This window comes from Hakea prostrata, chromosome 9, assembly GCF_041222555.1.
Source record: "Hakea prostrata isolate BN-2017 chromosome 9, UWA_Hpros_2, whole genome shotgun sequence".
NCBI classification, from domain to species: domain Eukaryota; kingdom Viridiplantae; phylum Streptophyta; class Magnoliopsida; order Proteales; family Proteaceae; genus Hakea; species Hakea prostrata.
Genome location: NC_142608.1, coordinates 4,941,415 through 4,966,454, shown reverse-complemented (window position 1 = coordinate 4,966,454; position 25,040 = coordinate 4,941,415). Strand labels below are relative to the sequence as shown.

The 25,040-nt window shown below is 37.0% G+C and overlaps 1 protein-coding gene across 1 annotated transcript; it reads right to left on the bottom strand.

Annotated features, from left to right (window-relative positions):
* Positions 1 to 1,282: 1,282 nt before the first annotated feature.
* LOC149004201 (binding / calmodulin binding protein) lies at positions 1,283 to 23,516 on the bottom strand. The gene is made up of 21 exons (XM_089168169.1): positions 22,767 to 23,516; positions 21,203 to 21,671; positions 20,993 to 21,078; positions 19,936 to 20,049; positions 19,647 to 19,835; positions 18,955 to 19,020; positions 18,624 to 18,680; positions 15,108 to 15,230; positions 14,896 to 15,012; positions 14,697 to 14,804; positions 14,483 to 14,612; positions 10,648 to 10,794; positions 8,970 to 9,146; positions 8,734 to 8,879; positions 8,282 to 8,629; positions 7,935 to 8,112; positions 7,554 to 7,795; positions 3,615 to 3,804; positions 2,094 to 2,319; positions 1,850 to 2,005; positions 1,283 to 1,720 (listed from the first exon to the last, which is right to left on the bottom strand). The coding sequence occupies exons 1-21, from the start codon at positions 23,427 to 23,429 to the stop codon at positions 1,633 to 1,635; spliced, it is 4,020 nt and encodes a 1,339-aa protein (XP_089024295.1). The 5' UTR covers positions 23,430 to 23,516; the 3' UTR covers positions 1,283 to 1,632.
* Between the last annotated feature and the right edge of the window lie 1,524 nt (positions 23,517 to 25,040).

Sequence of the window (25,040 nt, the reverse complement as noted above, 5' to 3'; positions counted from 1 at the left end):
CAACGAGAGAGAGAAAGAGATGGCTGGAGATGGATGAGTTGCAGATTCATCAATTTTTGCAGCGAGTTTTGCTTTTGCAACAAGAGAGAGAGATCACTGGAGCTGCAGATTTTTGCGACAAGAGAGAGAAAGAGATGGCTAGAGATGGATGAGTTGCAAAATTCTGCAGAGAATTTTGCAGATTTTTGCAGCAAGAGAGAAAAAGAGATGGCCGGAGATGAGTTGCAGATTTCTGCAAATTTTTGTAGCGAGAGACCTTCTTGCCGATGTGCTTCCTTGGGGTTTTCACAACCAAAAGAGGGACCAGTGCTCTAATCATGTTCCTAGAGAATAGAACTATTCGCCGGAAAATGCAGGGTAACAGCGATTCTTGCCGACATTTCACTGAGTCGGAGATATTAGCCGATTTGTCGGCCGACTTTTGGTATATGTCGTTTCGTATGTAGGTTTTGTGTCACCCTTGAGCGACTCACCAAATTTTCGCCGACATATTGCGAAATGTCGGCGACATGTTGTACCGCTTAGAACCCACATGCAAGACCCAACATTAATTTGTAGTCCACTAAAAAGGCCCATACAATTGTCCAACAAAATATTCACACTGACAGTCCAATTATCATCTTCCTTAAACTAAATATTAAAACATATTTCAATAAAGTAAAATATTATATTTTGAAATATTTTGAGTGAAAAGTTTAACTAAAAGAATAGCCTTTGAAAAGCTAGCACCTAGCATAGTCTCCATCCTATTGCATAGGTAACATTTTGCCCAATATTTTATATTTTCCTACCGAATTTTCATTTTCTCACCTTCTATGTGTTATGTACATATATACCTGGTATGTGAAATACACCATATCCACTTCAAGAAACTATATGAGTACATGAAATTTTTTTTCTCTTTGGGTAGAAAAAAATTAACTGGAAAGATAAAGACAGGACATCCTAATTACACAAATTCAAGAGCTAAGGATTGAAAGTTGACCAGAATGTCCCCATGGTCAAGGACAAGGCTCTCCTTAGTTAAAAAGGAACAAGAAAAGCTTGGAGGCTTCTAATATCTTCAACAATGATGAGCACCTCCAAGTGCAATCCAACTTCCCCTAGGATCACTGAAATAAGGACCTTGCAATCTAAATCAAACACACAAATGATAAGAAATTGCTTGGCGCACCTACAGCTCAATCTTGTCCGTTTCATACTTTTGAGAAACGGATGGTCGAGAGTGAAATCTCAGTCAAGACCTCAATCTCGACCGTTCACTAGAGTCGAGCCCCAAACGATAACGCCCTACTCGGCACTGTCACTGAAATGCGTCAACCCGAAGTATACCAATTGTAATGATCGTCTGGACCCACACATCTGTTATTATATTCTGGTTTCAATCTTTTTTTCGTTTTGGTGAACTATTCTGGTTTCAATCTGATCTATACTTATTGGCGACACGCACCAACACAAGCTTGAAATGTGGTCGACTTTGAATTCTGAGATTCTAAAGAAGCATTTTCTGCATTTAGATCACAAATTTCTACTGTCATGCTGCAATGAAACACTTGCAACATTCACCAAGAAAAGGGGATGAAAAACAAACTACACACAAGGATTGTAAGGGAACAGTATGGTTGAAATTTCTCAACCAATTACAATCAATTTAAAAAGCTGTTCAGCCTCTCTCAACCTTCGCTCGGTGTTTTCCCTTACGGCTGGAGGGCGGTCAGTCCTACATCAATAAAAGAGTAATGAAGGAAAGCAAGAGTGGAGCAAAGGTATTAATTAACAAAGAAAAACAATATTATGATGACATTCTGTTAATGAACAAAAGGAAAACAAATTATCTCTGTAGGCTGACCTCTTCTCATTGTTTGCTTTCCTCTTGAGATCCTCTACAAGGTTATATAGCCTCTTTAAGAGAGCAGGGAATCTGTGTACAGCATCCAAGCCTTTCTGTGTTGAGCATAATTTCTTCAAAAGCTCAGAGGCAATGAAATATCCATCCTCCTTGTTCCTACAGAAGAATTGAAGTGACAAGTTGCAAAGAATGAAAATTAAATTATATTGTCTCCAAGATATAAAAATGAAACAAATGAACTTACCTCAGCATCACACAGAATAATGTCTCCACAGATCCATGGGTATCAATTAGAACTTCAACCAACTGGGGGTAGTGGGCAAGGTTTCTCAGTGTAGAAAGTGCATATTTTGAAACCTCTTGATCAGGAATGCTACGGCTGACTGAACCAATCATTTTGAATAGTGTGCCAATTGCACCAGCAGAAACGAGCTTCTCACAACATTTCTGAGAATGTTTTGTAGCCACATCTGGACCAAAAACAGGGAGGCCGGGCATATAAGTATATTGTACATGTATTAAGCACGACAAGAGGAACACTCTGCAATCATTGTTTCATATGAATATCTGTAATTCCAAATTTGTAGCAATTTGTTCCCTGACTAGTAAAGCATAGATAAAATTGAAAGAACATTACAAATTCAAGTAATCAGTAGAATGTTTTGAAACACAGGACACACGTCATATACAGTTCTCTGCTCCAGTAACAGAAGTATCAAACATAGTTGTCAAGGCGTCGCCTTAGCGTCTGGGCTCCTTCGGAGCGCCTCAATTTGCATCGCCTTATTTTTAGGCAATAAGGCGTCGGCTTTTTTTTTCTTTTTTTAAATCACGAGAAAGATGCCTAATCGAAGGCATATATTGAAATACTTATTAGATTCCGATTGTAAAATATCTATTGTTTGAACCTATATGCATATTATAATGACGCTACATGTGATCAAATGTTAAAATAAAAATAAAAACAAACAAAATCGAAAGAGAATAAGTTCTTGACTCAAGTCTCACAGTCACTCTCACTCTAATCCCTAATTTCTTTCTCTCTTCCTCTCTTCTTCTCTTCCATTCCCGCGACAACGCTCCGGCAAGCAATGGCCAACGACAAACAACTTCTTCTCTTCCTTTCTTCTAGTGACTTTTTATTTAGGACCTATTATGTCTGGTTTGTAGTATGTTGGATGACTTGAGGTAGTCTAATATTTAGTTTTTTTATTATATAAGATATGATAGATTCAGAGTGAATGAGATGTACACTAAAAATTTCACTTAAAACGCCTCAATTAGCCTAAACCGCCTTGCATCGCCTCGTCGCTGTGACAACTATGGTATCAAACCAATGCAAAAGCAACATTAAATTGTAGTACTGTAAGTAAACGAAGAGGCAGTAAAAGGCTAATGAGTCAGCTTTTTAGCACAATCTGCTAATAAATAAAATAAGCACATAGCAATAAATGTAAAGTAATAGCATCTTGAAGAGAGAAAAATAATCAGCAATATCGTATTATTAGTATATTTTCGCTCTCTTAAGAGAAAAAAATAAGACTAGTATTTCATTTCTCCTATTGTTCCTTAGAAAAATATGATTTAGTTCTGTCTTTTGTTTTGGCAAGCAAAAATTTTTGTGATTTGCATCTGCTTATATGAAAAATAGATGAGTACCCATTTAACAAAATCAAAGTAAAGGCACTTTAGACAGATGAGCAAAACAGTGTAATGAAAACAATTTCCCTTCTTCAAAACTTCGATACCAAGACGGAGATATTACCTAGAGTTGCACAGGTATGAAGAATGCTGCTGACACTTCTCATGTTCAATAGTTCTGAAACTGCAGCTATGAGTCTATTTATAAGACGCATGCTATCATCTACATTTGCAGCAGAATTCTGCACTCTAATCCGCAAATCCTGTAACTGCTCTTTTGATTCTTTCCGGGCAAGGTAGCCTTTCCAATATGACTGCCAAACTCATGAGATTAAGCCAAAGAATTTAAAAACAATTGAAGTTTGTGTCGCAATAAAGTCCATCAACAATAGGAATCATTTGACAGTTACATTGATTTGTATGACTGGAAAATAGAAAGAAATTAAGTTGAAGCAACAAAGAAAGCAAGATCTGCTTTTTGCTTTATTACATATAATTTGAGACATTAAGATACATTACACTATGAATAGAAGCATAAGGAGCAAAGATCTGTGGTTCACCAAATCCTATAGAAATACAAGTAGCAGCATCAGTGTTGTACTTGTGAAGTTCAAAAAAATTGGTCTTTAATATCTAGGTTCATATGATAAGAATATACATCATATGTGATTAGTAACTGAACTAATTCATCAATACTGTAACCAACAAGCTATACATTTGCGGTTGCTAGTTAAAAATCTTGCTCACATGTGTACTTCACAAATCAAGCACAATGAATTTCAAGTCTTACAAAGTTGTAATTTGTTGAAAGAAACAATTGTGGGAGAATGGCTTATTGATCCATGATCTCAAGCCCTTTATTTATAATAAAGTGGAAAGTAAACTATTACAAGGAATAGAAGTTTACATGAATGCAAACTCTAATTTAATTCCTATACAAACTCTTATTAGACTCCTAATAGAATCCAACACTCCCCCTCAAGTTGAGGCATGGATATCACACATGTCCAACTTGACAAAAAGTATAAAACATCTGTCTGGTAACATCAGCAATTTGATCTTCAACTTATAGATTCGTCTGCCTTATAAACTTCCATTTGATTTGTCCTCATCTTTCGCAACTTATGTCTCCAAGGAGACGCCAGTAAAGAGTAGAATCTTCAAATGTTGAGAGACTAAATTTCTGCACATCCGAGGGAAATATATTTTTGGGGTAACATGCTAGGGTAAACGCCAAGTGAAAGTTTTGATTTGTAGCATGTTAGATCTTTGGAAGTTTGCCGGGGCAATCTCAAGGTAGGGGAAATTTGTCAAGATAAGTGACAATCTCCAAAGGTAATAGAGTCGTTCGCAGGTCACGCAAGTCTTTTTGCAAGGTTAGATCTCTGAGAGAGATGTCGGTTGGGCAAATCTCCGGGGGTTCGAGTCGTTCTGCATACAAAAGATAGATCTATAGAATGTTAGATCTTCAAAGTGGAAGATTGCGGGTAGGGACAAACTTTTAAGGTAACAAAGATCAAATTCTGCATAAGGAAGTCTACATGAAAGGCTTTGAATTGTAGACATCTTCATCTCCCCTCCGTGTAGCGTTACCGTGGGAAGATAATAACAAGGAAATTCCAATGGGGAAACTTGAAGAGGAAGAAATTATAATGGTAAGATAAAAGTATCAAGAAAACAAATCCAGAGAAATGACAATTTGAGGGGTTGACTGAGCCTCGGTCCACTATGAAGGTCGAAATTACCGAATGGATCGGATTAGAAGATGTAGTCAGCGTAGATCCTTCAATTGGCTCGAGCAAATAAAGTCCATTTACCACGACCAATCTCCTTCCCCACATCCTGAGTAGCTGGTAGGAGTTGGTAGGGGTAGTAGAGAAGCGGTGGTCGGCTGTCCGAAGCGCATAATACATCGCGTGCGAACTCCTCTGCGAAAACCAACGTCTCAGAGGGTCCGGTGACGTCTCAAAATTAGCCTTTTGTTTTCCCCGTCTTTGTGCTCATTTTGCTCAAAATCAGCAGGCTTCCCATGCGGTTTCCAACAATTTTCCTTGGTATGATATGTTTTGTGACGTGCTCACACTTAACAATCTCCTTGCCGGATCGGTTTAGTGCCGATTGTAGATGATTTCTCCATAATAGGAGTATGAGCATGACTAATCGACGACTTTCCTCACCCGAACAAGAGCATAAGATTTTTCTAGTGTAGGAAAGGAGACGACTTAAGACTTGTACTGTCCGATCGTACTCCACGTTCAAACCTCGCCAGAAGTCATATACTCGAATCTTATCAATGTACTTCTTATATGTCGCCACATCATCTGGATTAGTGGGGTGATAATCCCCATAATGATCCAACTCTTGCCAAAGAGATCGCAACTCGATAATAGTGGGCCATAGTTAATTCCTTTTGGGTAGTCTCATGAAGCTTCTTTCGTAGCTCATAACCTGCATCATTCCCCAACTGTCCATATGTTTCAAATTTGGGCTGGTATCAAGTAATAGGTAACCCGCAATATTTGGATGCATGGAATTCAAGGATGACATAATAAGAGAGTCGTTTGATATCCATTTATCTGAAACACTCGGTAGTGGTTTGATGTGTGCCCGTAATGTATCCAACTAGTCCTCTTCCGCAATAGGTAGCGTCGGATCAGTCGTAATTTGTCCTCTCCGAAGAGAATGAGAATGGGAAAATATTCGGATCCAGTGGGAGCGGTATCATTGATGGCTCCATGTTAAAAGTTGTCGCGTTTTTCGGTCTTCCCCCTTCGAAAAAACTAAACGTCGCATGCAATAGCCACACCCAAACGTCTGTAATGACAAGTCCGGGTATGAGATGATATGAGCCTTCCTTCCCCCTTTTTTTCTTTTCTTTTCTTTTCTTCGACTCGATTCAAATCGATTCCCGATTCATCGATTCTAATTCTAATTCACGCAAATTACAAATAAGTCCCTAAAACTATTTGAATTTACAAATAGGTCCTAGACTTTTGATTTACTAGGTCCTAACTATTTGAATTTACAAATAGCCCCGATTAAGTAATTTTACAATTATGTCCCTGAAAATTCGTAAATTTGCAAATAGATCCCTAAAAATATGCAGATTGTGGGAGAATAAAAAGATCCTAATCGAACTTAGGCTCTGATACCATGTTGAAATAAACAATTGTGGGAGAATGGCTTATTGATCCATGATCTCAAGCCCTTTATTTATAATAAAATGGAAAGTAGACTATTCCAAGGATTAGAAGTTTATATGAATGCAAACTCTAATTTAATTCCTATACAAACTCTTATTAGACTCCTAATGGAATCCAACATAATTTGATTACATGATTTTCCAAAACCCCAATGTTCCATTTGTCTAATTTGGGTGTTCAGTTTATTACTCTAAATGTCAAAGTCTGTTAGTCTTCCACACTAATTATCAGTTAACTATGCCAGACAATGAATGTCCTTTGTGAAGATAAGAAGTCCTAGTAACGCAACCAAAATAAGATATTATAGCAATCAAGATATAAAAGTCAGCTGAAATACACAACAATTAAGCACACAGAAGACAAATAAAGAGGGCACATTCAGCATTTAGCCCCCCCAAAAAAAATCACTTTCATCATATTAAACAAAGAGACAAAATGATGAAACCAATCCAATTGGAAGAAATCTGGTGCATCACATCTCAATTGCTCCAGAATTTTAAACTGACCTGAAATTAGCTTTAGTTCAACCAAACTTTATCAACCAAAAAGCATTGACATAACTCATAACTCTTTTCACAATATTTATGGAAAGCTCCAGCAGAGTAATAATGCTAATTATTCACCACAAGTAGCATTGAGCAGCTGTAGACTTATTTTAACCAGTATTCAGTATGTGCTTTTATTTCAGATTATCTAAATGGATTTATCAGGCTCCATATTGTTGGCATTAGAAAGCAACAAAAAATCGGATTTCTTTTGTCCAGACAAACCTAAGAATGACCGTAACACATTACAGATTGTAATATTGATTCAATATCACTAAAGAGCATATCTTAAAATGACTTATCTGGAAGCCGTACTTGGATCACAACAATACGACACTGCTCCCTTCTAGCTAGTCGCTTAGCAAGCCACCGACGAGCATGTGACTGAATAAGAATTGCAGCCCTTGATTTGGATTTTGTCAATAAAACTCTCTTCCACCACCTTTGCAATTTCTGAACTGAATACAATAGAACTTTCAATTCAGGGCATAGGATGGTGTCTCTTGAGATCTCCTCCGGGCAATTATGAAGCATAATCAAGTGATGACAAGAAGCACCTGTATTAAACCTGCTTTAGAGTAGCACAACCATCCATGCAAACAGGACCTTTTCAAAAGTAATAAACAGCATCGAACTGAAAGACATAATTCCTCCATACCTACAGCATCAAATTAAAAGACAGAATTTCTCACGTACCTAGAAGCCTCCTTCGATCAACCTGCCCTCTGACAAACCGTTGAATTTCAATGGCTGCTTTCCTGTGAGTCTGAAAAGTCTTCCAGCATCTAAAGCATCGGAGATCATTTTGGATCTTTATCACAGCATTCTTTTGATTCAGAAAATATTTCCTCACTGACCAACCACGGCAATGACTCTGGATTTGTTGGAGCAAACAATACCATCAAATATATGAACATCTTTTCACTGTTGATCAATCCTTTTTTAGGGAAGAATTCTTGCTCAACAAAATTGAGTAGAGAGTACAAAATTACAAAAGTCAGTTCAATAAAGAAGATAGAAGAAACTTTTCCGCAAAAACTCACTTGAATCAAAACAATTTGATGTCTCAGTTTATTAGCTTCTCTACGAGCAGACCATCCACGAATATAGGACTGAATTATGATGGCAGAACTAATTGATAGTTTACACTGTTGAAACACCATCTGACAATTTAGAGATCGGATCATACTCTGTATCTCTAGTGCTGCTCTCCTCTGACATAGAAAGTTTTTCCTTGTAACTGAACCACGCCATTTCTTCTGAATTTTTGTTGCAGCAATGAATTGGTTGGAGATAGAGGTATGCACAGCAAGTTCTTTCCTGAAAACTTGAATACCTCCCTCAGCATTTACTTGGACATCCTCCACCGACTTGCCTCCTATCAGCTTACCCTGTCATCAAGCCAAGTTGTAATCTAGATAACACTCAAACATGAATTATGACCACATAATAATGGCAAAAGTGGGAACAACAGAGCCATAACCTCAAAACTGACCATGGTCATATGCTGATGTCTTCGCTTGATCCAAACCCTAACAGCTTGCTGAATAAGCAGAGTGGACTTTCTATACCTGATAAAACTATATCTGTCAACTAAAAACTTATAATACCTCTGAAAAGTGTGTGAATGTTCCTGCCACCCTGTCGAGTAAACTCAAAGTTATGTATACAAAAATGTAAACAATAAGCAGAGAAACAAATTTGGTAAAAAAACCGAAGCTTGTCATATACCAGAAGGCTGCTGCTCAATGATTGAGGAATTGGTTTTCTTAAAGATTCCTGTATGCTTCGCCACTAGCCAAGCCCGAACACAAGTTTGCAGCAAGGAAGCTGCAGACTTTCTTTTTAAAAACTTGTGGCGTTCAATCAATCCTCTGAACCAAGACTGTATGATTTTTGCAGCCCTATCTGCAAGATTTCATAAAGGCCAACCCAATAGTAGAAGTGTGTCATTGCAAAAATTTCTTGCATTCCATTAACTGTGTTTCTTTCAAAGAAAAAGAGAACGGAACCCTAATTCAATGAAACAATGCTAGAAGTCCTCATTTTTCATCGCAGAGTAGATCAGACACCAAAAAGAGCAAATGTTATGAGATAGCAAGAGAATGGAACCCTAATTGTATAAAACAGTGCTAGAAGCCCTTACTTTTTGTAACAGAAGTAGATCAGACACCAAAAAGATCAAATATTACAAGCTAGCGATAGTTACCAGGCTAAAGAATGAAGAGAAAGAAAAGGTGGGGAAGACAAGGAATCCAAAAAACTGACCACACCAATCTTGGTGAAACAAAGGAAAATACTTCGGAACAGAAATAGCAAGGCAAAGATGACTCACTGACAATCCATACTGTGAATGTTAACCTTTCCAATAATGCAACAAGCTTTTGAACAAAATTTATTGCAATGCTGGGAACAAAGATTTAATAAGAAGATCAGTAAAGTAATTTCTACACCAGTTACCATTGTTACTGAAAGGGAAAAAGAGAGGGTACAATTCAGACATGGCAATCAATGATGGAACGCTCCAACCACCAATCCAAGCACACAAAATATGGAGTGACAGTTAGATGCAGCTGGGTCTTGAGATGCCTTTCAGGCTAGTAGCCAGTGACCTAAGCAAATGGACTGCATTACTGAAAACCTTAAAAATCTGACTCCCCACCTCCTTGGGAACCCTCTCCACCTCCTCAGCCTGGAGACTCCTGTACCCCTGCCCAAACAGTCACATGGTCCCCCTTGGTTTCGTTCAATGGTCACATTCCCTGTCACTCCTTCACTCTCTGGAGATTTCCCAGCCACTACCTTCCCACCTAGTCATTTCTTATCAATTGCCACATCCCCGCCAGCCCCTAGTTGCATCCTTCGTTGGAATTGTATGGAAGATATAGACCACCTCTTCACCTGCCCCTTCTCCCACCACATTTAGAGAAAAAACTTATCCTCCATTTGTCCCCGCTTTAGATTCGCTCAAAACTGGTTGTGGATCCTAAGATCCTTCCCTGGGTCTTCTATTTGTGACCTTGACAGTAAGTTGGTTTCCTGAGCTGCCATTCACCACTTATGGTGGAAGCCAAACCTTAGGAGATGGACCTCCAACTTTAGGTCCTTGAACTTGATCTTTATGTTTGCTCTAGAACTTCTTCATCCCCCTATTATGGACACTCCAAGGAACAGGCTGGGGGTTTAGCATCCACCATTAGCCCATAAAATGCTGGCTCCCCCCCCCCCCTCCATGCATAACTAACCATTGGAATCAAAGATGTCAAGGCAAGTTTCAATAGGACCTAGTGACCTAGAAAAATACTTTTGAGTATAGAGAGTTACAAAAACCAACAAAAAGTAGAAATTAGCTATCTCATTTGGAGGACTTGAAGAACTCAGGAGAAGAAAGACATTTAATACAGATTACCTATTTGAATTTTAGAGCATTGTCCGTTAGCCACATCATACATGTGGCACCGTACAGAAGAGGCAGCTGGTTTAATCACACAGCCATTGTTTCGGTTAGCCATATCTTCCCACCAGGTCTGAATAGCTCTAAAATTTCTCACAGCATCTGCTTTGACAAGCACATGGCAGAATTAGACAATTGAAATAACCTCCATAAAGGCTAACACAAAGCACTACCAGCTCTAGGATTGAATCTGAAATTAGGAAGAAGTGTCAGCTGCATATATCATGAATTACATCCAAAACGTCGTCTCAGTTACTATTTATTCAGTTTTTCAAAACGTCGCATACAGGACTAATCAATCATTCCAAGGAAGCTATTTACAATCAAGGGCGTAAAACCTTGAGGGGGGGGGAATATCAAGAATACATAAGGGCTCACAAAGTAGTCAAAGATTAGAAACTCCTTCCAATTTTCCATAATCCTAAGATTTTATAAAATCTTTTATTTTGTCAGATTTTTTTTTCTTTCCATTCTTTTTCATTCTCTCTCTCTCTTCCCACTTTCTATTTCTCCCATATAATTATTATTGATATTTCTTTTTTCTCTCTAACTCACATTTCTCTCTCTTTCCGTCTTTACTCTCTCACAATCTTTCCCATGTCTCTCTCTCTTACCTCACACAAATCCTCTTCCTTAAATAATGTATGTTCTCTCTCCTTCCTTACCCCTCTCTTCTCCAACAAATCTAGATTGTTTTTTCTTTTTTCTTTCCTTTCCCTTATTTCACTCTTTCTTTTCTTTATTATCCTCTCTCATTCCACTTCACGTGTTGGCCACTTTCTAATTTATTTTATTTTCTCTTTTTGTATCAATATTCCATCATCATCATCATGATTATAGTCCCTTCGCCAACCCCTATAAGTACCCTCCAAACTTAGACTTAGGCTACAATTCCTTTTACTTAATTTCTTTTTTAGGCTTTCAACTTACATGTAATGCAATTAGTTATTTTTAATTGTTTCTTCCCTCTTTTTATACAAAGTGTAATTTTAATTCTGATCCATGAAATTCGAGTTTTGTTCCTGTTCAAGATTCTTCAAGAGATTTGTTTGTCGTTGGATCTAGCAATTTTAGATTTGGTTTAGTCCAGATCTGGTTGTTAAGGTCTGTTTCAAATCGATTGATTGTTCTCATTATTATAGGATTTCAATGCCATTAGCCTTCATCAATAGCCTTTTCTGTTCCCTTCATTCTTGCTTATTTGCCATTCCTGTTTCTAATTTAGGAATTTACTTTTTGGCAATTTATTATTGTTTCCCTCCCCGGGGTCCTTGATCCAGAGATGTCTACGGAGGTACCTCTCTTTGTCTAAGGTTCCCTTTTATTTATTGTTTTGCTATTTTGTTCACATTTTTTTTATACTCCTTCCGGATTGCAAGCTACAGCAAAGGGCCCACGATAAAACGCATCCTAGTTGCACTCCCCTTCCCTCGATCCTGAGCTGGCACTCGGATCGCTTTCCTTTATTTATTATGTTACTCCTTGTTTATTGTGATCAATGTTATTCATGTCTTTACTTATGCATAAAAGATGAATTGTTAGGTTTTATTTTTATTCCGCAATTTCTACTTTTGTTAGTTGCATGTCTTATGACCATTACTTTAATTAATTAGTTAAACAAATTCTCACTCTTGCATTACTCTAAAGAGGATTAAAATCTAAGTGGTATATTTCCCTAAGATTGACCCATTAGCTACACGATATCGTGTGCTTGTGGTTATTTTTAATTCCACAAAACACTAATTTCCAAGGTGGCTTTTCTAGGTTCTTGGTGGTTCCAAGTCTAAGATCCACCTTTGTATGTGGATTTTGCATACATTTTTAGTAATCCATATCCACACTTGAAGACAATATCATATAGCTAGTAAGCTTCAAGACAACCAATTCCTCACCCCCGCCTTCCCCTTTTTTTTAATTTTCTTGAACACTAAAACCCCTCAGCTAACCCCTTTTCCCTCCATAATCAAGAACCTAGATCTAAATATTCCACCAGCCAAATTTGATCTAACTTCACACAGCCTCTACATCAATACCCTTGACCTTCTATCCTAACCTCACCTCATTCTGACATTCCTAATCCTAGATTTCATTTATTTCTTGAATTTCAAGATATTTGAAACCCTAGAATCCATGAAACTTATATCTTATGATCTACCCAACCAAACTTGAAGGGCACATCTCTTACTATCAATCCTACACAAGATCCAAGTTATATCTGATTCCAACACCTAAAACCACAAGTCTACATCTCGAAGATTTCAGCCCACATCACCCCATCTTAAGAATTCTCACATAAACCTCTTCTTGTTGAAGTCTCAGTCCTCATATCAATCCAGTCCTCATATCAATCCATTTGGACTCTTCCTTTACATAATACATTATTTCCTCAAATACTATTTCAACCAAAGCCCCACTATTACGCCCATTTGAGATCACTCTAGAGGCATCCCAAAGCATAACCAAATTACCCTAACCCTAATCTTTTTGTCCCATTGAGCTGGTTCTAAAACAAGATGTTGATCATTTGGCCCTTGTTTAATTGAGGCAACATCATACATATGCAGTGGTAAACTGTCCAAACCCCAGCAATAAAATATCTAATTGTCATTAACCATGATAACGGAAGTGTCAATATCATAGCATATGGTAGGTGTTAGAGTTAGTTGTATGTTGAATTGTTTTCTAGCTGTTATTGTTAATGTTTATTAGGCTCCTACTAACAGCAATAGGAGATCTACTGTTTATTTACTGGTGGCAATTTTTTCACCTGGAGAAGCAAGAAGCAAACAACTATTGCTAGATCCATTGTTATGGCTCACACTATAGCCAATGGATGTTATTGAGGTCAATACTTCAAGATTTGGATTTTCCGGCGACTAACCCAATGAATATGTTCTGTAACTATCAAGCTGAGATTTACAATGCCAGTACTGTTTTGTGACAGGACCAAACATGTTAAAGTTAACAGTGACTTTTTGACTAATGCCATTATGAGGAAATTGATTGGTACTCCTTTTGTTGCTCCTGAGTCCTGCCAGCAGGCAGATACATTTATTGAACCTCTGTTCTGCTTTCTTAAGACTGTTCCAACCTGGGCATGGTTAATTTATACGCTCTAATTTGAGGAAATTAAGATCTTTACCATAGGGTATAATTGTCAAATCCCTGTGGTAAAATGTTTAATTGCCATTGACCATGATCTTAGATATTAAAGTTAATCTTATGTTTAATTTTTTTTTAGTTGTTATTGCTAAGGTTTATTAAATTCTACTACAACTAAATCTGTAAGGGCCTGTTTGGCTACATGAGTCTGGAGATTTCAAATCTATGGAGTCATAATTCATAAAATTAATTGTTTGGTTAACCTGAATCTGTGGAATGAAATCTGTGAACTCATCCTGAAAAACTATTTGGTCTACATGATTTTTGTGAATGCGCAAATGTTTAGCACTTTATAGTAGGGGTGAAATCCAGAGTTTTTATGAATCCAGGGATTTTCACAACCAAACGGGTATAAATCTCACATTCATGAATCTCTGGATTCATGTAACCAAACAGGCCCTAAAGTCTTCTAGTCCTTGCAATGTTGTAATTGGTAACTTTATATGCAATGTCATGGGACATTGCCATTAACTGCAACACTGTTTTTCAGTAGTCTGTTTATTAATTCTTCCTCTATTTCTCTCTACTCCTTGATTTTAGTTACAGAATCTGTTTCTGATATTGTCTCAGCATGCAGTTGTTAAAAATGAGTGAAATTCCTGGAAAAGTAAACAATGAGAAATTATACCTCTGTACTCATCTGATTCATTTTCTTTTGCCAGCTTTTCAGAATTGAAGCAACACTTCTCCAGATTTAAACGCTTCTTGTGTGTACTTTGACAATTGCATCCCAAGAATTTATGAATATTCAACATATCCTAGAAAAAGTGTGAATACTTTGAGAACAATTTCCTCAACTAAGAACCTCAAAACATCTCTTATCACAACACTTCAAGAATTACCATGTTTTTTCTGTCAATCAATTGAGACGAAAGGAATACTAACAAAACCATCACACTACGCTCACTACAAGGACCATTATTTTCAAGTATGTCACTTGTTTGCAACACCTGTAAGTGATCAAATAGAGCATACAACACCACATCAAGTAATAATAGTGGAATCAGATATTCATATACTAATAACTTATTGGGCCCTTACCTCAGGAAAGTTTCCCAGGACCGAGGTTAGCTTCTGGGATAAAATAAAGCTGTGCATTGCATCTGTCTTATCAGTAGACGACAAAATAGAATCTTCATAATTGACGTTTTGAATTCCCTATTAACATATCAAACAACTGGAGATCAGAATTCAAACATAGAAATGTTACATATCCAAGAAACAGACCAAACAAAAGACATTATAGTTTTCACCTTATGACAACAAGACTGACTGAGTTCTTTACGGAAGTAATGATCAATCAAGCACCAAATGGCTTTACCATCAACCAAAGATTCAAAACTGCTAACTTTCACATCATAACTTTGACAGATTCCCTGCAAATGGCATGGTAACTTACATTCTCAGCCGTAAGGATAAAACTTACTAACTAGACCAACTAAACATATATGAAAAAACTCCCGAATATCACTTATAATGAAAATAAACAATGGAAAAGAGATTTTATAGCAAAAAACTACTTCTACGTCCTCCAGCTTTCTTCCCCATCAACAAACTGATAAATGTATCCGTCTACCTGTATTATAAGAAATTCAATCATACTAAAAAAAAATTCTAACTTTGCATTGTCGGACAGAAAAATCAACTTTTTCCAGTTCAACAAAATTGTTGGTTATGGAGAATTTTTGGGTTTCAATTTGTTTGCCCATTTAGAATATCATATTCATTACATTTTTCTGACTTGCCCATGTTATCGTTATCACGGTTAACATATTAAAAGGGAAGAAAAGAAGGAAAACTTAGTGTCATAGTAATAAATCTAAAAAGGATAATTTTGTAGGTTTTTGTCAAGGGATTTCCTATTGATCCCCAAGGTAGACCACCTTGAACAAGTTGACCAGTTCAGACTTATAGTCTGAACAACAACAACAATAAGCCTTGTCCCAACTAAATGGGGTCGGCTACATGGATTCTTGCCCTCCAATCAGTTATGTTCGAGGCCATGCTAGATACAAGGCCTAAGCTATACATATCCTTTCCCACCACTTCTCCTAAGGTTATCTTAGGTCTACCCCTAGCTCTTCTAGTTCCTTCAATATGGATTATATCACTTCTCCATACAGGAGCATTTATAGGTCTCCGTTGAACGTGGCCGTGCCACCTCAAACGACTTTCTCTAAGCTTATCACTTATGGGAGCAACTCCCAGACCAACTCTAATATGATTGTTTCTTATCTTATCCATCCTAGTTTTGCCACTCATCCATCTTAGCATCCTCATTTCTGCTACACTGAGTTTATCTATATGATTCTTTTTAACAGCCCAACACTCTGCACCATACATCATAGCTGGTCAAACAACGGTCCTATAAAATTTTCCTTTAAGCTTTAATGGAATACGCCGATCACATAAGACCCCGGACGCACATCTCCACTTCATCCACCCTATTTTAATTCTTTGGGAAACCTCATCTTCTAAATCACCTCTTTTACTTACGATTGAACCTAGGTACCTAAAACAAGCACTCTGAGGAATCTCTTTATCGTCAAGTATCACCACCTCATCATCTGCCCGATCATGACTAAAGTTACAAACTAAATATTCTGTCTTCGATCTACTAAGTTTAAAGCCTTTTGATTCCAAAGCTAATCTCCATGATTCTAATTTGGTATTAATCCCCACTTGGGTCTCATCAATCAACACAATATCATCCGCAAAAAGCATACACCAGGGGACCTCATCTTGAATGTCTTTGGTTAATTTTTCAGTAAGATTTTAGCCACCACACTTAAGGAAGGCGCATATAGACAGCATCATTTCTCCCCCAGTCAACATTGATATCTCAAAGCCTCATTTCAGATGACATACGTATGACCCACAAAGCATTCCATTGTATAAAAAAAAGGAAGAACAGAAAGAAGAAACTAATGGCCATCATGTTAGATATGAAGAAGGCATATGACAGAATGGAGAGGAGGTTTGTTGAACAAATCATTCTCTCCATGGGCTTCTCAAGGGAGTGGGTGGATATGGTGATGTTCTGTATCACCTCAATGACCAAAAGCATCCTAGTTAATGGAGTTCCTCAGCCTAGTAATTCTCCAACTAGAGGCATTAGACAAGGAGACCCCCTCCCATCAGCAATCTTTGTCCTTTCTTCACAAGTCTTGAGTGTAATTCTTCTAGAAGCAGAAAAAAATGGGTTCACACATGGCATAAAGGTCAGAAACAGTAGTTCTCCCTTCGCCCATCTACTATTTGCTAACGATAGTATTCTCTTTGCTGAAGTAGGATTAAATGAAGTGCATAATCTGAAAGCATGATTGGATTTCTACTGCTTGGCAGGTGGTCAAAGTATTGTTGTTAGAGCTTCTCTTTGACTTTTAGCCCAAATACACCAAGTAAATGAAGAGATTGTTCTCTAGGATACTCAAAATCCCCTATGGAGAAGGTCCTAAGAAATACTTGGGCCTACCAGTGGAGTTTGGGATGTCTAAGAAGATCCTATTCAAGGGAGGTGGAGGAGAAAACTAAAGCAAGAAATCAGGGGTGGAAGAGTAAACTTTTTTCTCATGTAGGGGAAAGAAGCTAGTGAAATCAGTTGCATTGAGTAGTTTAAGTTATGTTGCATCACACTTCAAATTACCCCCATCTCATAACCATTAGAGGCTGAAGAGTGCTATCACTCAGTTCTATTGGGGTAAAAATAAACAGGATCACAAAATTTGTTGGCTTTCATGGAGGAGAATGGACCGCACATTGTTAAGAGAGTACATTCCTCTATTACAAGGTTTGTAAAGGGTTAATTTACGCTTCCTTATCTCCTGCTTCAAGAAGGTTGTTTCCAAGTTTTGAACCTGAAACCAACAGGCTGCTATAGCGCAATTTAACCATTGAGCCAAGGCTCACCCCTCAAGACAGACACTGGCATACATTCCAAATAAATGTCTAATTTAAAGACGGGGGAAGAGAGAGAAAGAGAGGTCTGAATTTTTCACTAGGGAAGTGTACCTTATGACGCAATGCTTCTTACCATCTGTTAAGTACCCAAATGGAGTGACTCAACAATGGAAGAACGACACAAAGAAGTAATAATAATAATGAACTTGGATTAAATGCTGAAACAGAACATAGCCTACTACCAGCAGTAGGAATACCTACGGCTACCAAGAGCAATCGCCCTCTCCCTTATTTCCCTAATAACTCAAAAGCATACCAACTTACTCTACCTTCCCCCTATTAATAGTAATTACATGCCTACAATATCCCTCCATAGAATCTCCCCAAATCTAATAAAATCATCCCAAATCTCAACCTATAAGGCAATCTGATGAAAAATGCAATCTGATATCAATCTGAATCGCAAGATCTCACAACCATTTCCTTCTCAATCTGAATGCAATCTGAATCTGGAGATCTTTTCTTGATTAGATTGTGTGGATCCCCTTGCCACGCTTACGAGTGTAGACTGACACAAGGGGCTTATCACCATCCCCCCCCCAGCAGGGGTTTTCTCTTACGGGTGGTGGTTGGTGTTCTTAGCATTAGAAATTGTGTCTATATATTTAGTAGGCAACAGTTGTGCAATTCTAAGCACATAAAATTATGTCAAAATTTCAAAGTATGTGCAATCGTTCAGGAGCTCAAAATTGAATAGAAAACAATAAAATGTGTAGGGTACAAATCTTACTTGGCTTGCCAAGTTGCAAGAAAGTTAACTGACAAAGAGGTCAAGCTAATTTAAGCAATTACATGAACACAGCCAATACCTGTATCCACTCCAGAAGCATTTCCATCAAGTTGGGAGTTTTACAAGTTGAAGAGTCCTATCAAATAAACAGAGAAACTTAGAAAGAAGTGTAATAACTAATAACATTTCAAATGCCTAGCTAAAACTAGGCCAAATAATTGCCCTGAGGCTCAAGGTGGGCAAAGAAAATTATCCAGCAATCAAATATCAGAATCAAATCATACTTCTTCCTGGTTAACATTCAAACATAAAAATAAGCACAAATAAACGTAGTTTTCTGACATGCATACATCTTTATAATGATTCTAATAAATAGAAAATGCCCTGCACATCCAAAAATAAGGACATACCACATCAGTCCCCTTGACTTTACATATTTCTTCAAGCAACAGCGTCTTGTTGATTAACAGTGGCAACTGCAAAGTTATATGACATGATCAGTCTGGTGCAATTTGAAGCCAAACCAAGTAAAAGAACATCATAAACAGTGCTTTTCATACTGCTCTACCACAGTTCTCTAACTTCTCATAACTAACAAACATCATCAAAAAATCATTTCACTGTATGACATTTTGTGGAAAAAAATAAATGCAAATAGTTAATGAAAGGGATGCAATCAGTTTTGGATCAACATTCTTCCGAACTGATTCAACAGTACCCATAACAAACATGTAAGTGCACATGGGTATAACAGTGGACTTTACAACAATTAAAACTGAAAACAGATTACAGAAATAGGCCAGCAGCTATAACTCCCAAAAGAACCCAAGCAGTAATGAAACTTGTTGACATTGGCATATCCATGTACATGTGGGGGAAGGGTGGAAATTTTTAACCTGATAAACAAACATCCTGTCTAACACTAAGAATTCTCCATGTTGGTGGATAATGCCAAACAATTTATGGTAAGAAACTATCAAATCACATAATTAGAGCTGATTTTGATGACTATAAATTACAAAACTTAAGTCACATCAGCAGCAAAGTTTCTCAAATAGTGCAGAATTATCTTATTTCACAGAACTTCAGAAATTGAACTGACCTGTAAGTGAATAAAGATGTTCCACAGCATCGAAAGGGTAAGCTCCTTGTCTCCGTTAGCAATATCTTCTGCTACAATCATCACTTTATCTTCATCGTATAGTGGCACAGCTGCCTGCTTAAGATACTGCACTGCTAACCCGCAATTTGCTACATTCTTCTTTCTAGTGTCTGAAGGAACTGCCATTTTCTGACCATGGACTAAACCATCAAATTCCTAAACATGTAAAAGGATCCTAGTAGGAGTAAAGAAATTGACAGTGAAATTGTTTTGCTTCAAATGAACTGACCAATAAGATTGATGCATCACGCTGCAAGAGTTGAATAGCTCTACAAAGTCGGATGCCATCCTGAAGATCTTCAAATAAGTCTTTAATAGTGAAATCATACTCCAGGATTGGATGCTGCAGCACACATTGAGGTATTATTTATTTGCTCAGTCAACCTATTCAAATGAATCTCAATATGCACAATAGTTGATTCAACTCCACAGCAGGAAGCACTTAAGAATAAAGGTGTCAATTGGTGCCACACAGTGCAGTTTATAATTTGACAAGATTTAAATAAAAAACAAACAGATAGGATAAGCCAAAATCAGAATCATGCACATTGAATCCAGTTTTACTGTGTTCTATTCGGTTTGTATTATCCGCTTAACAACCTAATTTAATTGTATTTTTTAGTACTGGACTACTGGTTTTGAAAAAGCAAGCAAAGGCCAACCCATTTGCTTAGCTATATTAGTCCCTAAAAAATGGCATTCAGTTGTTATTATCTTTTCCATCTGAAGATGGAGACAACTATATGTTTACACACCATTCATGGATACATTACTTGTGGCATGCCACTTTTTCCTCTTTTCCTTACTGTTAGGGAACTCTTTGGCCATTGGATCCAACCATTAATATAACAACAATGTCAGATGTGTACAAGCATTGGAATTGCATTTAGTTATTTATCTCCTTAGTGAATGCAGAACTTACCACACCCATCACTGAGAAAACGGTGTCGTAAACACATCATAATCTGTACTACTGGACTAAAAGTGTCGATATTCATCTAGTGCAAAAAGTCCTTATTCAGCTTTTGGTTCTGAATCAAGTATCATTGGAAAGAGAACCAATGAAATCAAAACCAGATCATTTCATTGTGGCCCAACAGCCCAACTGGTTGTATTGTATGTGGAGCAGTATTTTTCCAGCTCCATTACAACACTAGCCAAAGATTAAGGTTAAAAAATTGAATCCACATTACCACCTCCCCCCCCCCCCCACAAAAAAAAATCTTGAACAACTACAGGAGAAAAAAAGAGCATAGCACAAGACAACAATAGAATGGCCACTTCACCTGTTGATACTGGACTTTGTACCCGAGGATCACCAGATGTGCAACAATATTGCCTTCTCCATGCATTACCTCCGATGATAAGAAATCTAAATTATCATAAAACAAGACATATGGAAAGTATCAACCTTTAATTATTATAACATGAATAAGAAACAAAAAAAGTTATTATCTTCACATATCAACACAAAAGGGGAAGACAAATTAAATTACCATGTACAACTTGTTGACTTGATTTAATATTAGACTGAGAATCAAATAACAGTGGAGACCCACCATCAGTCCCATCGATGCCATAATTTATTGGTAGACTGCTTTGAGATTTAGCTCTGTCAAGTATAAGAATGAGCAATAAAAACCTCTTCAATAAAACATTTCCCAGAGCCTCAAAGTAACCTGGTCTGTATAGACCCTCAACCAACTTATTATAAGCATAAGCTTTTGCAAGACCCACATGAGAAAAGAATTGCTTCTCTACCACCATCTTTAAGAACATAACTTCTTGATCAGAATAGACACCTACAGTGGGTAGCAATGAGTCACCACCAAAAATAATGTACAATCCAATACGGAGCCAAATTGGACTGTAAGCCATGAGGATTTTGGTGGCCTTCTTCTTCAAACCTACATCTGTTACCATAGGGCAGTGTGCTTTCATCTTCAACCTCCCTTCATCAATATTCTGAAACAGAAGACAACACAGATTCAAATATTGAATCAATTATATATGTAGATGCATGTATAGAGCTCCATTGAAATTCTGGACTCTCAAAAAAGATCATTACTTTCTGGAAACGTGTGGAAGTGGAACACCACACTGACTGGATACTGATGTTTCTGCCTATTGGAATGTGTATAAGGGCAAACTTATGGATCACAATCAAAGAGTTGAAATACCCTTGAGAATTTAGTTGATGTGATTGACAAAAATTCAAGAAAGTTTTACTTCTAAGAGATATTATCAAGATTTTTTTTTTTGGTATATTCTTTGTACGAAACAGGGCTTAACTTAGGAGAATCTGACACGTTCAAAATAAAGGTAGCATAAAGGGAAAGAAAAAAGTACCGCAATTGATAACTATTGGAAACAGTTTTCTAGTGATGACATCAGTAAGAAAAGAAGGGCAGGCAGCAGCAATCCCATCCCATTCATTCTCATTTGATAGCATTTCACTGAATGTTGTAGTTAGTACTTAGTACAACGGCATCATGATTCAAGGTGATTACATACCCAGCAATGAATAGTGAATACCTTGGATAAGCAATGAACTAGAAAGAAAAGAAGAAAAAAAAAATTTCCCATGATCAGTAATCATCGGAGGAACTGTTTCAGGAAGCCAGTGATGATCATCTATAGTAAACAAATTAATAAAAAACAAAGAAATAAGGTTTATCATATTCTGGGTAACTGGAACATGAAAGGAATCGCTGATAAATAGACGTTGATTTGAGAATCCCTAACAATTTAGCTATAACCAGTCTGTTCCCGCACTGTATATCAATACTTAAAACTCATTTAGGGCAACAGATTATGGCAAGCGAAAGTTCACAAAATCTTACTTCTTTTTATCTGTATATTGAGATTGACAATTTATGTTTTTTCTCTTTTGGAGCAGAAATCAGACAAAGATCATAAAAATGCAACGTCTTCTTTATTTTCAAACTAAAATATACACCAGTCAGCGTTTTCTTAAATCAGTGGACTGAAACTTGCAAAACTAGTATCATGGTGAACAAATCATAATCCAAAAAATATGTGCAAAGACTGCAACCAGACCTTCGTTATTTGACTCATCAAAGAAAGCACCTCCTTGCAGCCCCCAAAACTTAGGTAGGCTCTCATACGTTGCGTTAGATCTTCAAGGCTGCAAACCTCACGCAAAGAAACCTCAAGCGATGAAAATGCCGACAATGACAAGGGCGGCTCCGCATCACCAAGGCTTGGAGTCTGCCATGAGTTATCCTTCTGGCGTTTTGGGATCCTCCAGGCTCCGTCGACCCCAACCTCAACCCCCGGCCAACTGTCCCTCTTACCGTTAGCCAACACAGTCTTCGCATTTTCCAATCGATCTGCTCCATTTGAAAGTTCACAGCCACAAGCTTTAGGGTTTTCAAAGAGGAAATTAAGCCATGCAGTCAGTGATTTGGCTAGACATTTCAGAGATTTCTCTTTACGGATTTGTGCCTTCCGAGAGGATTGAGATTGTTCCACCTCAAAAGCTTTAAGTTTACGAGCAGCTTTCGAACGAGAAGATGGAGCAATTGAAGTGCGGCGACGGTAAGCAGATGATGAAGAAGATGGAGATTGTTTAGGGGCAGTGAAGAAATGAGGAAACGGAGATTGTGGAAAAGGAATTCGACCTGCATGTTTAGGGGTTTTGAAATTGGAGATATCTCGGAGAAGCGTCGAAGGATTTGGGGATGATTGCTCTTCTTCCATTCTTCCTAGTTCTTACGTTCCTTGCCTCCCTGTCTTTTAGTGCAGATCTGAAGAGTAAGAAGCGAGTGAGATTTGAATTTTAAAGATAGCAGCGGGAACGTCGTTACATGCTTCGGTCACTTGGGAAAATTGTCGTAACTCGCAATTTGGAAGTCCGATTCCGTGCTTCGGTAGTATCGGACGATTTGTACCGCTATTAGATGCCCTAATTCCGATACATGCTTCTTTCTTTTTTTGTAGGCTAGTGGATACATGTTTCTTTCTCAATAGTCTAAATATGTTGCATTTTTTTCCAACTCAAAAAAATTTTAAATACATATATGTTGCAAATTTGCAATTTTGGGGTAAAATGGAATGTTGCCTCATGCCTGTACCTTACCAGAAAACGCAATAACTGATAATCTATGCGTATAATCTAAGCATAGAAGTATAGAACTACTGTGGTGCAAATAAGGTGCAATTACGTTAAATCGTTCCGCTGAATCGCGTTAACCTCCATAATTTTCGCTTTTGGTACTCATACCGAGTCCTAACCGTACCAATTAGGGGTATAATTGTATTTTACAATTAAAATACTTTACTTTTACCCTATCCCTAATTCCCTATTTCAATTTTTTCGTTTAAGCATTCACTCCTCTTCTTAGATTTACTTGTTTTGTTTCTATTAATTAGATTTACTTGCTTTATCTATGTTAATTTCAAATTATATCGATTGGTCGATCACAATTTCATTATGATCTTAATGAACTAATAATAAAAGTGGTATAAGTTCAATCGTACCAAAATTGTACCGCACTAGATCCTGTGTTTAAACCGTTTTCTATACCGATTTAATCGACCGTCGTCCTTTTAAATTTGTGCGTTCGTTTTCGATATTCAAGTTGGCCCGTCGATTGACACCTTTAGGTGCGAACCTCCATAAATTATAGGGTAAATATCACTTACCTCCCCTCTTAGCTGGACAAATAGCACTTACACCCCCTCTTAATTAGATAATGTCACTTACCTCCCCTTTTACTTGGCAAACATATCAAACACCTCCCCTCTGTTAAATTTAACTTTTACTGTTAAATATTATTTGAATACCCCAAAATATCATTGGTTAAATATATATATATATATTTTTTAAACCCTAAATTACCGTAATCACCCTAGTAGTTAAAATATTAATTACCCTCAATTAAAATAATTGTTAAAAATCAAAACACCATAGCTAAAATCCAAATTATCTTTAATTATTAAAATCACAACATACCCTTTAAAAAAAATATATCAAACAATTAAAAAAACCCAAAATAGTAGTACATGTTTAATTTTATCAACATACTCTGCATTTTTTAATTGCATTTTTAATTTTACTCGGTCTAATACGTGTTTTTTAATTGTTTCATAATTTTATTTTTTTTTTAAAAAAGTATGTTGGGCTTTTAATAATTAAAGATAATTTAGGTTTTACTATCAAAAAAAAAGAAAAGATAATTTAGGTTTTAACTATAGTATTTTGGTTTTTAATAATTATTTTAATTAAGGATAATTTAGTAGTTTAACTTTTTAGCTAAGGGTATTGTGGGGTTTTAGAAACATATTTAACGGTAAAAGTTAAATTTAATT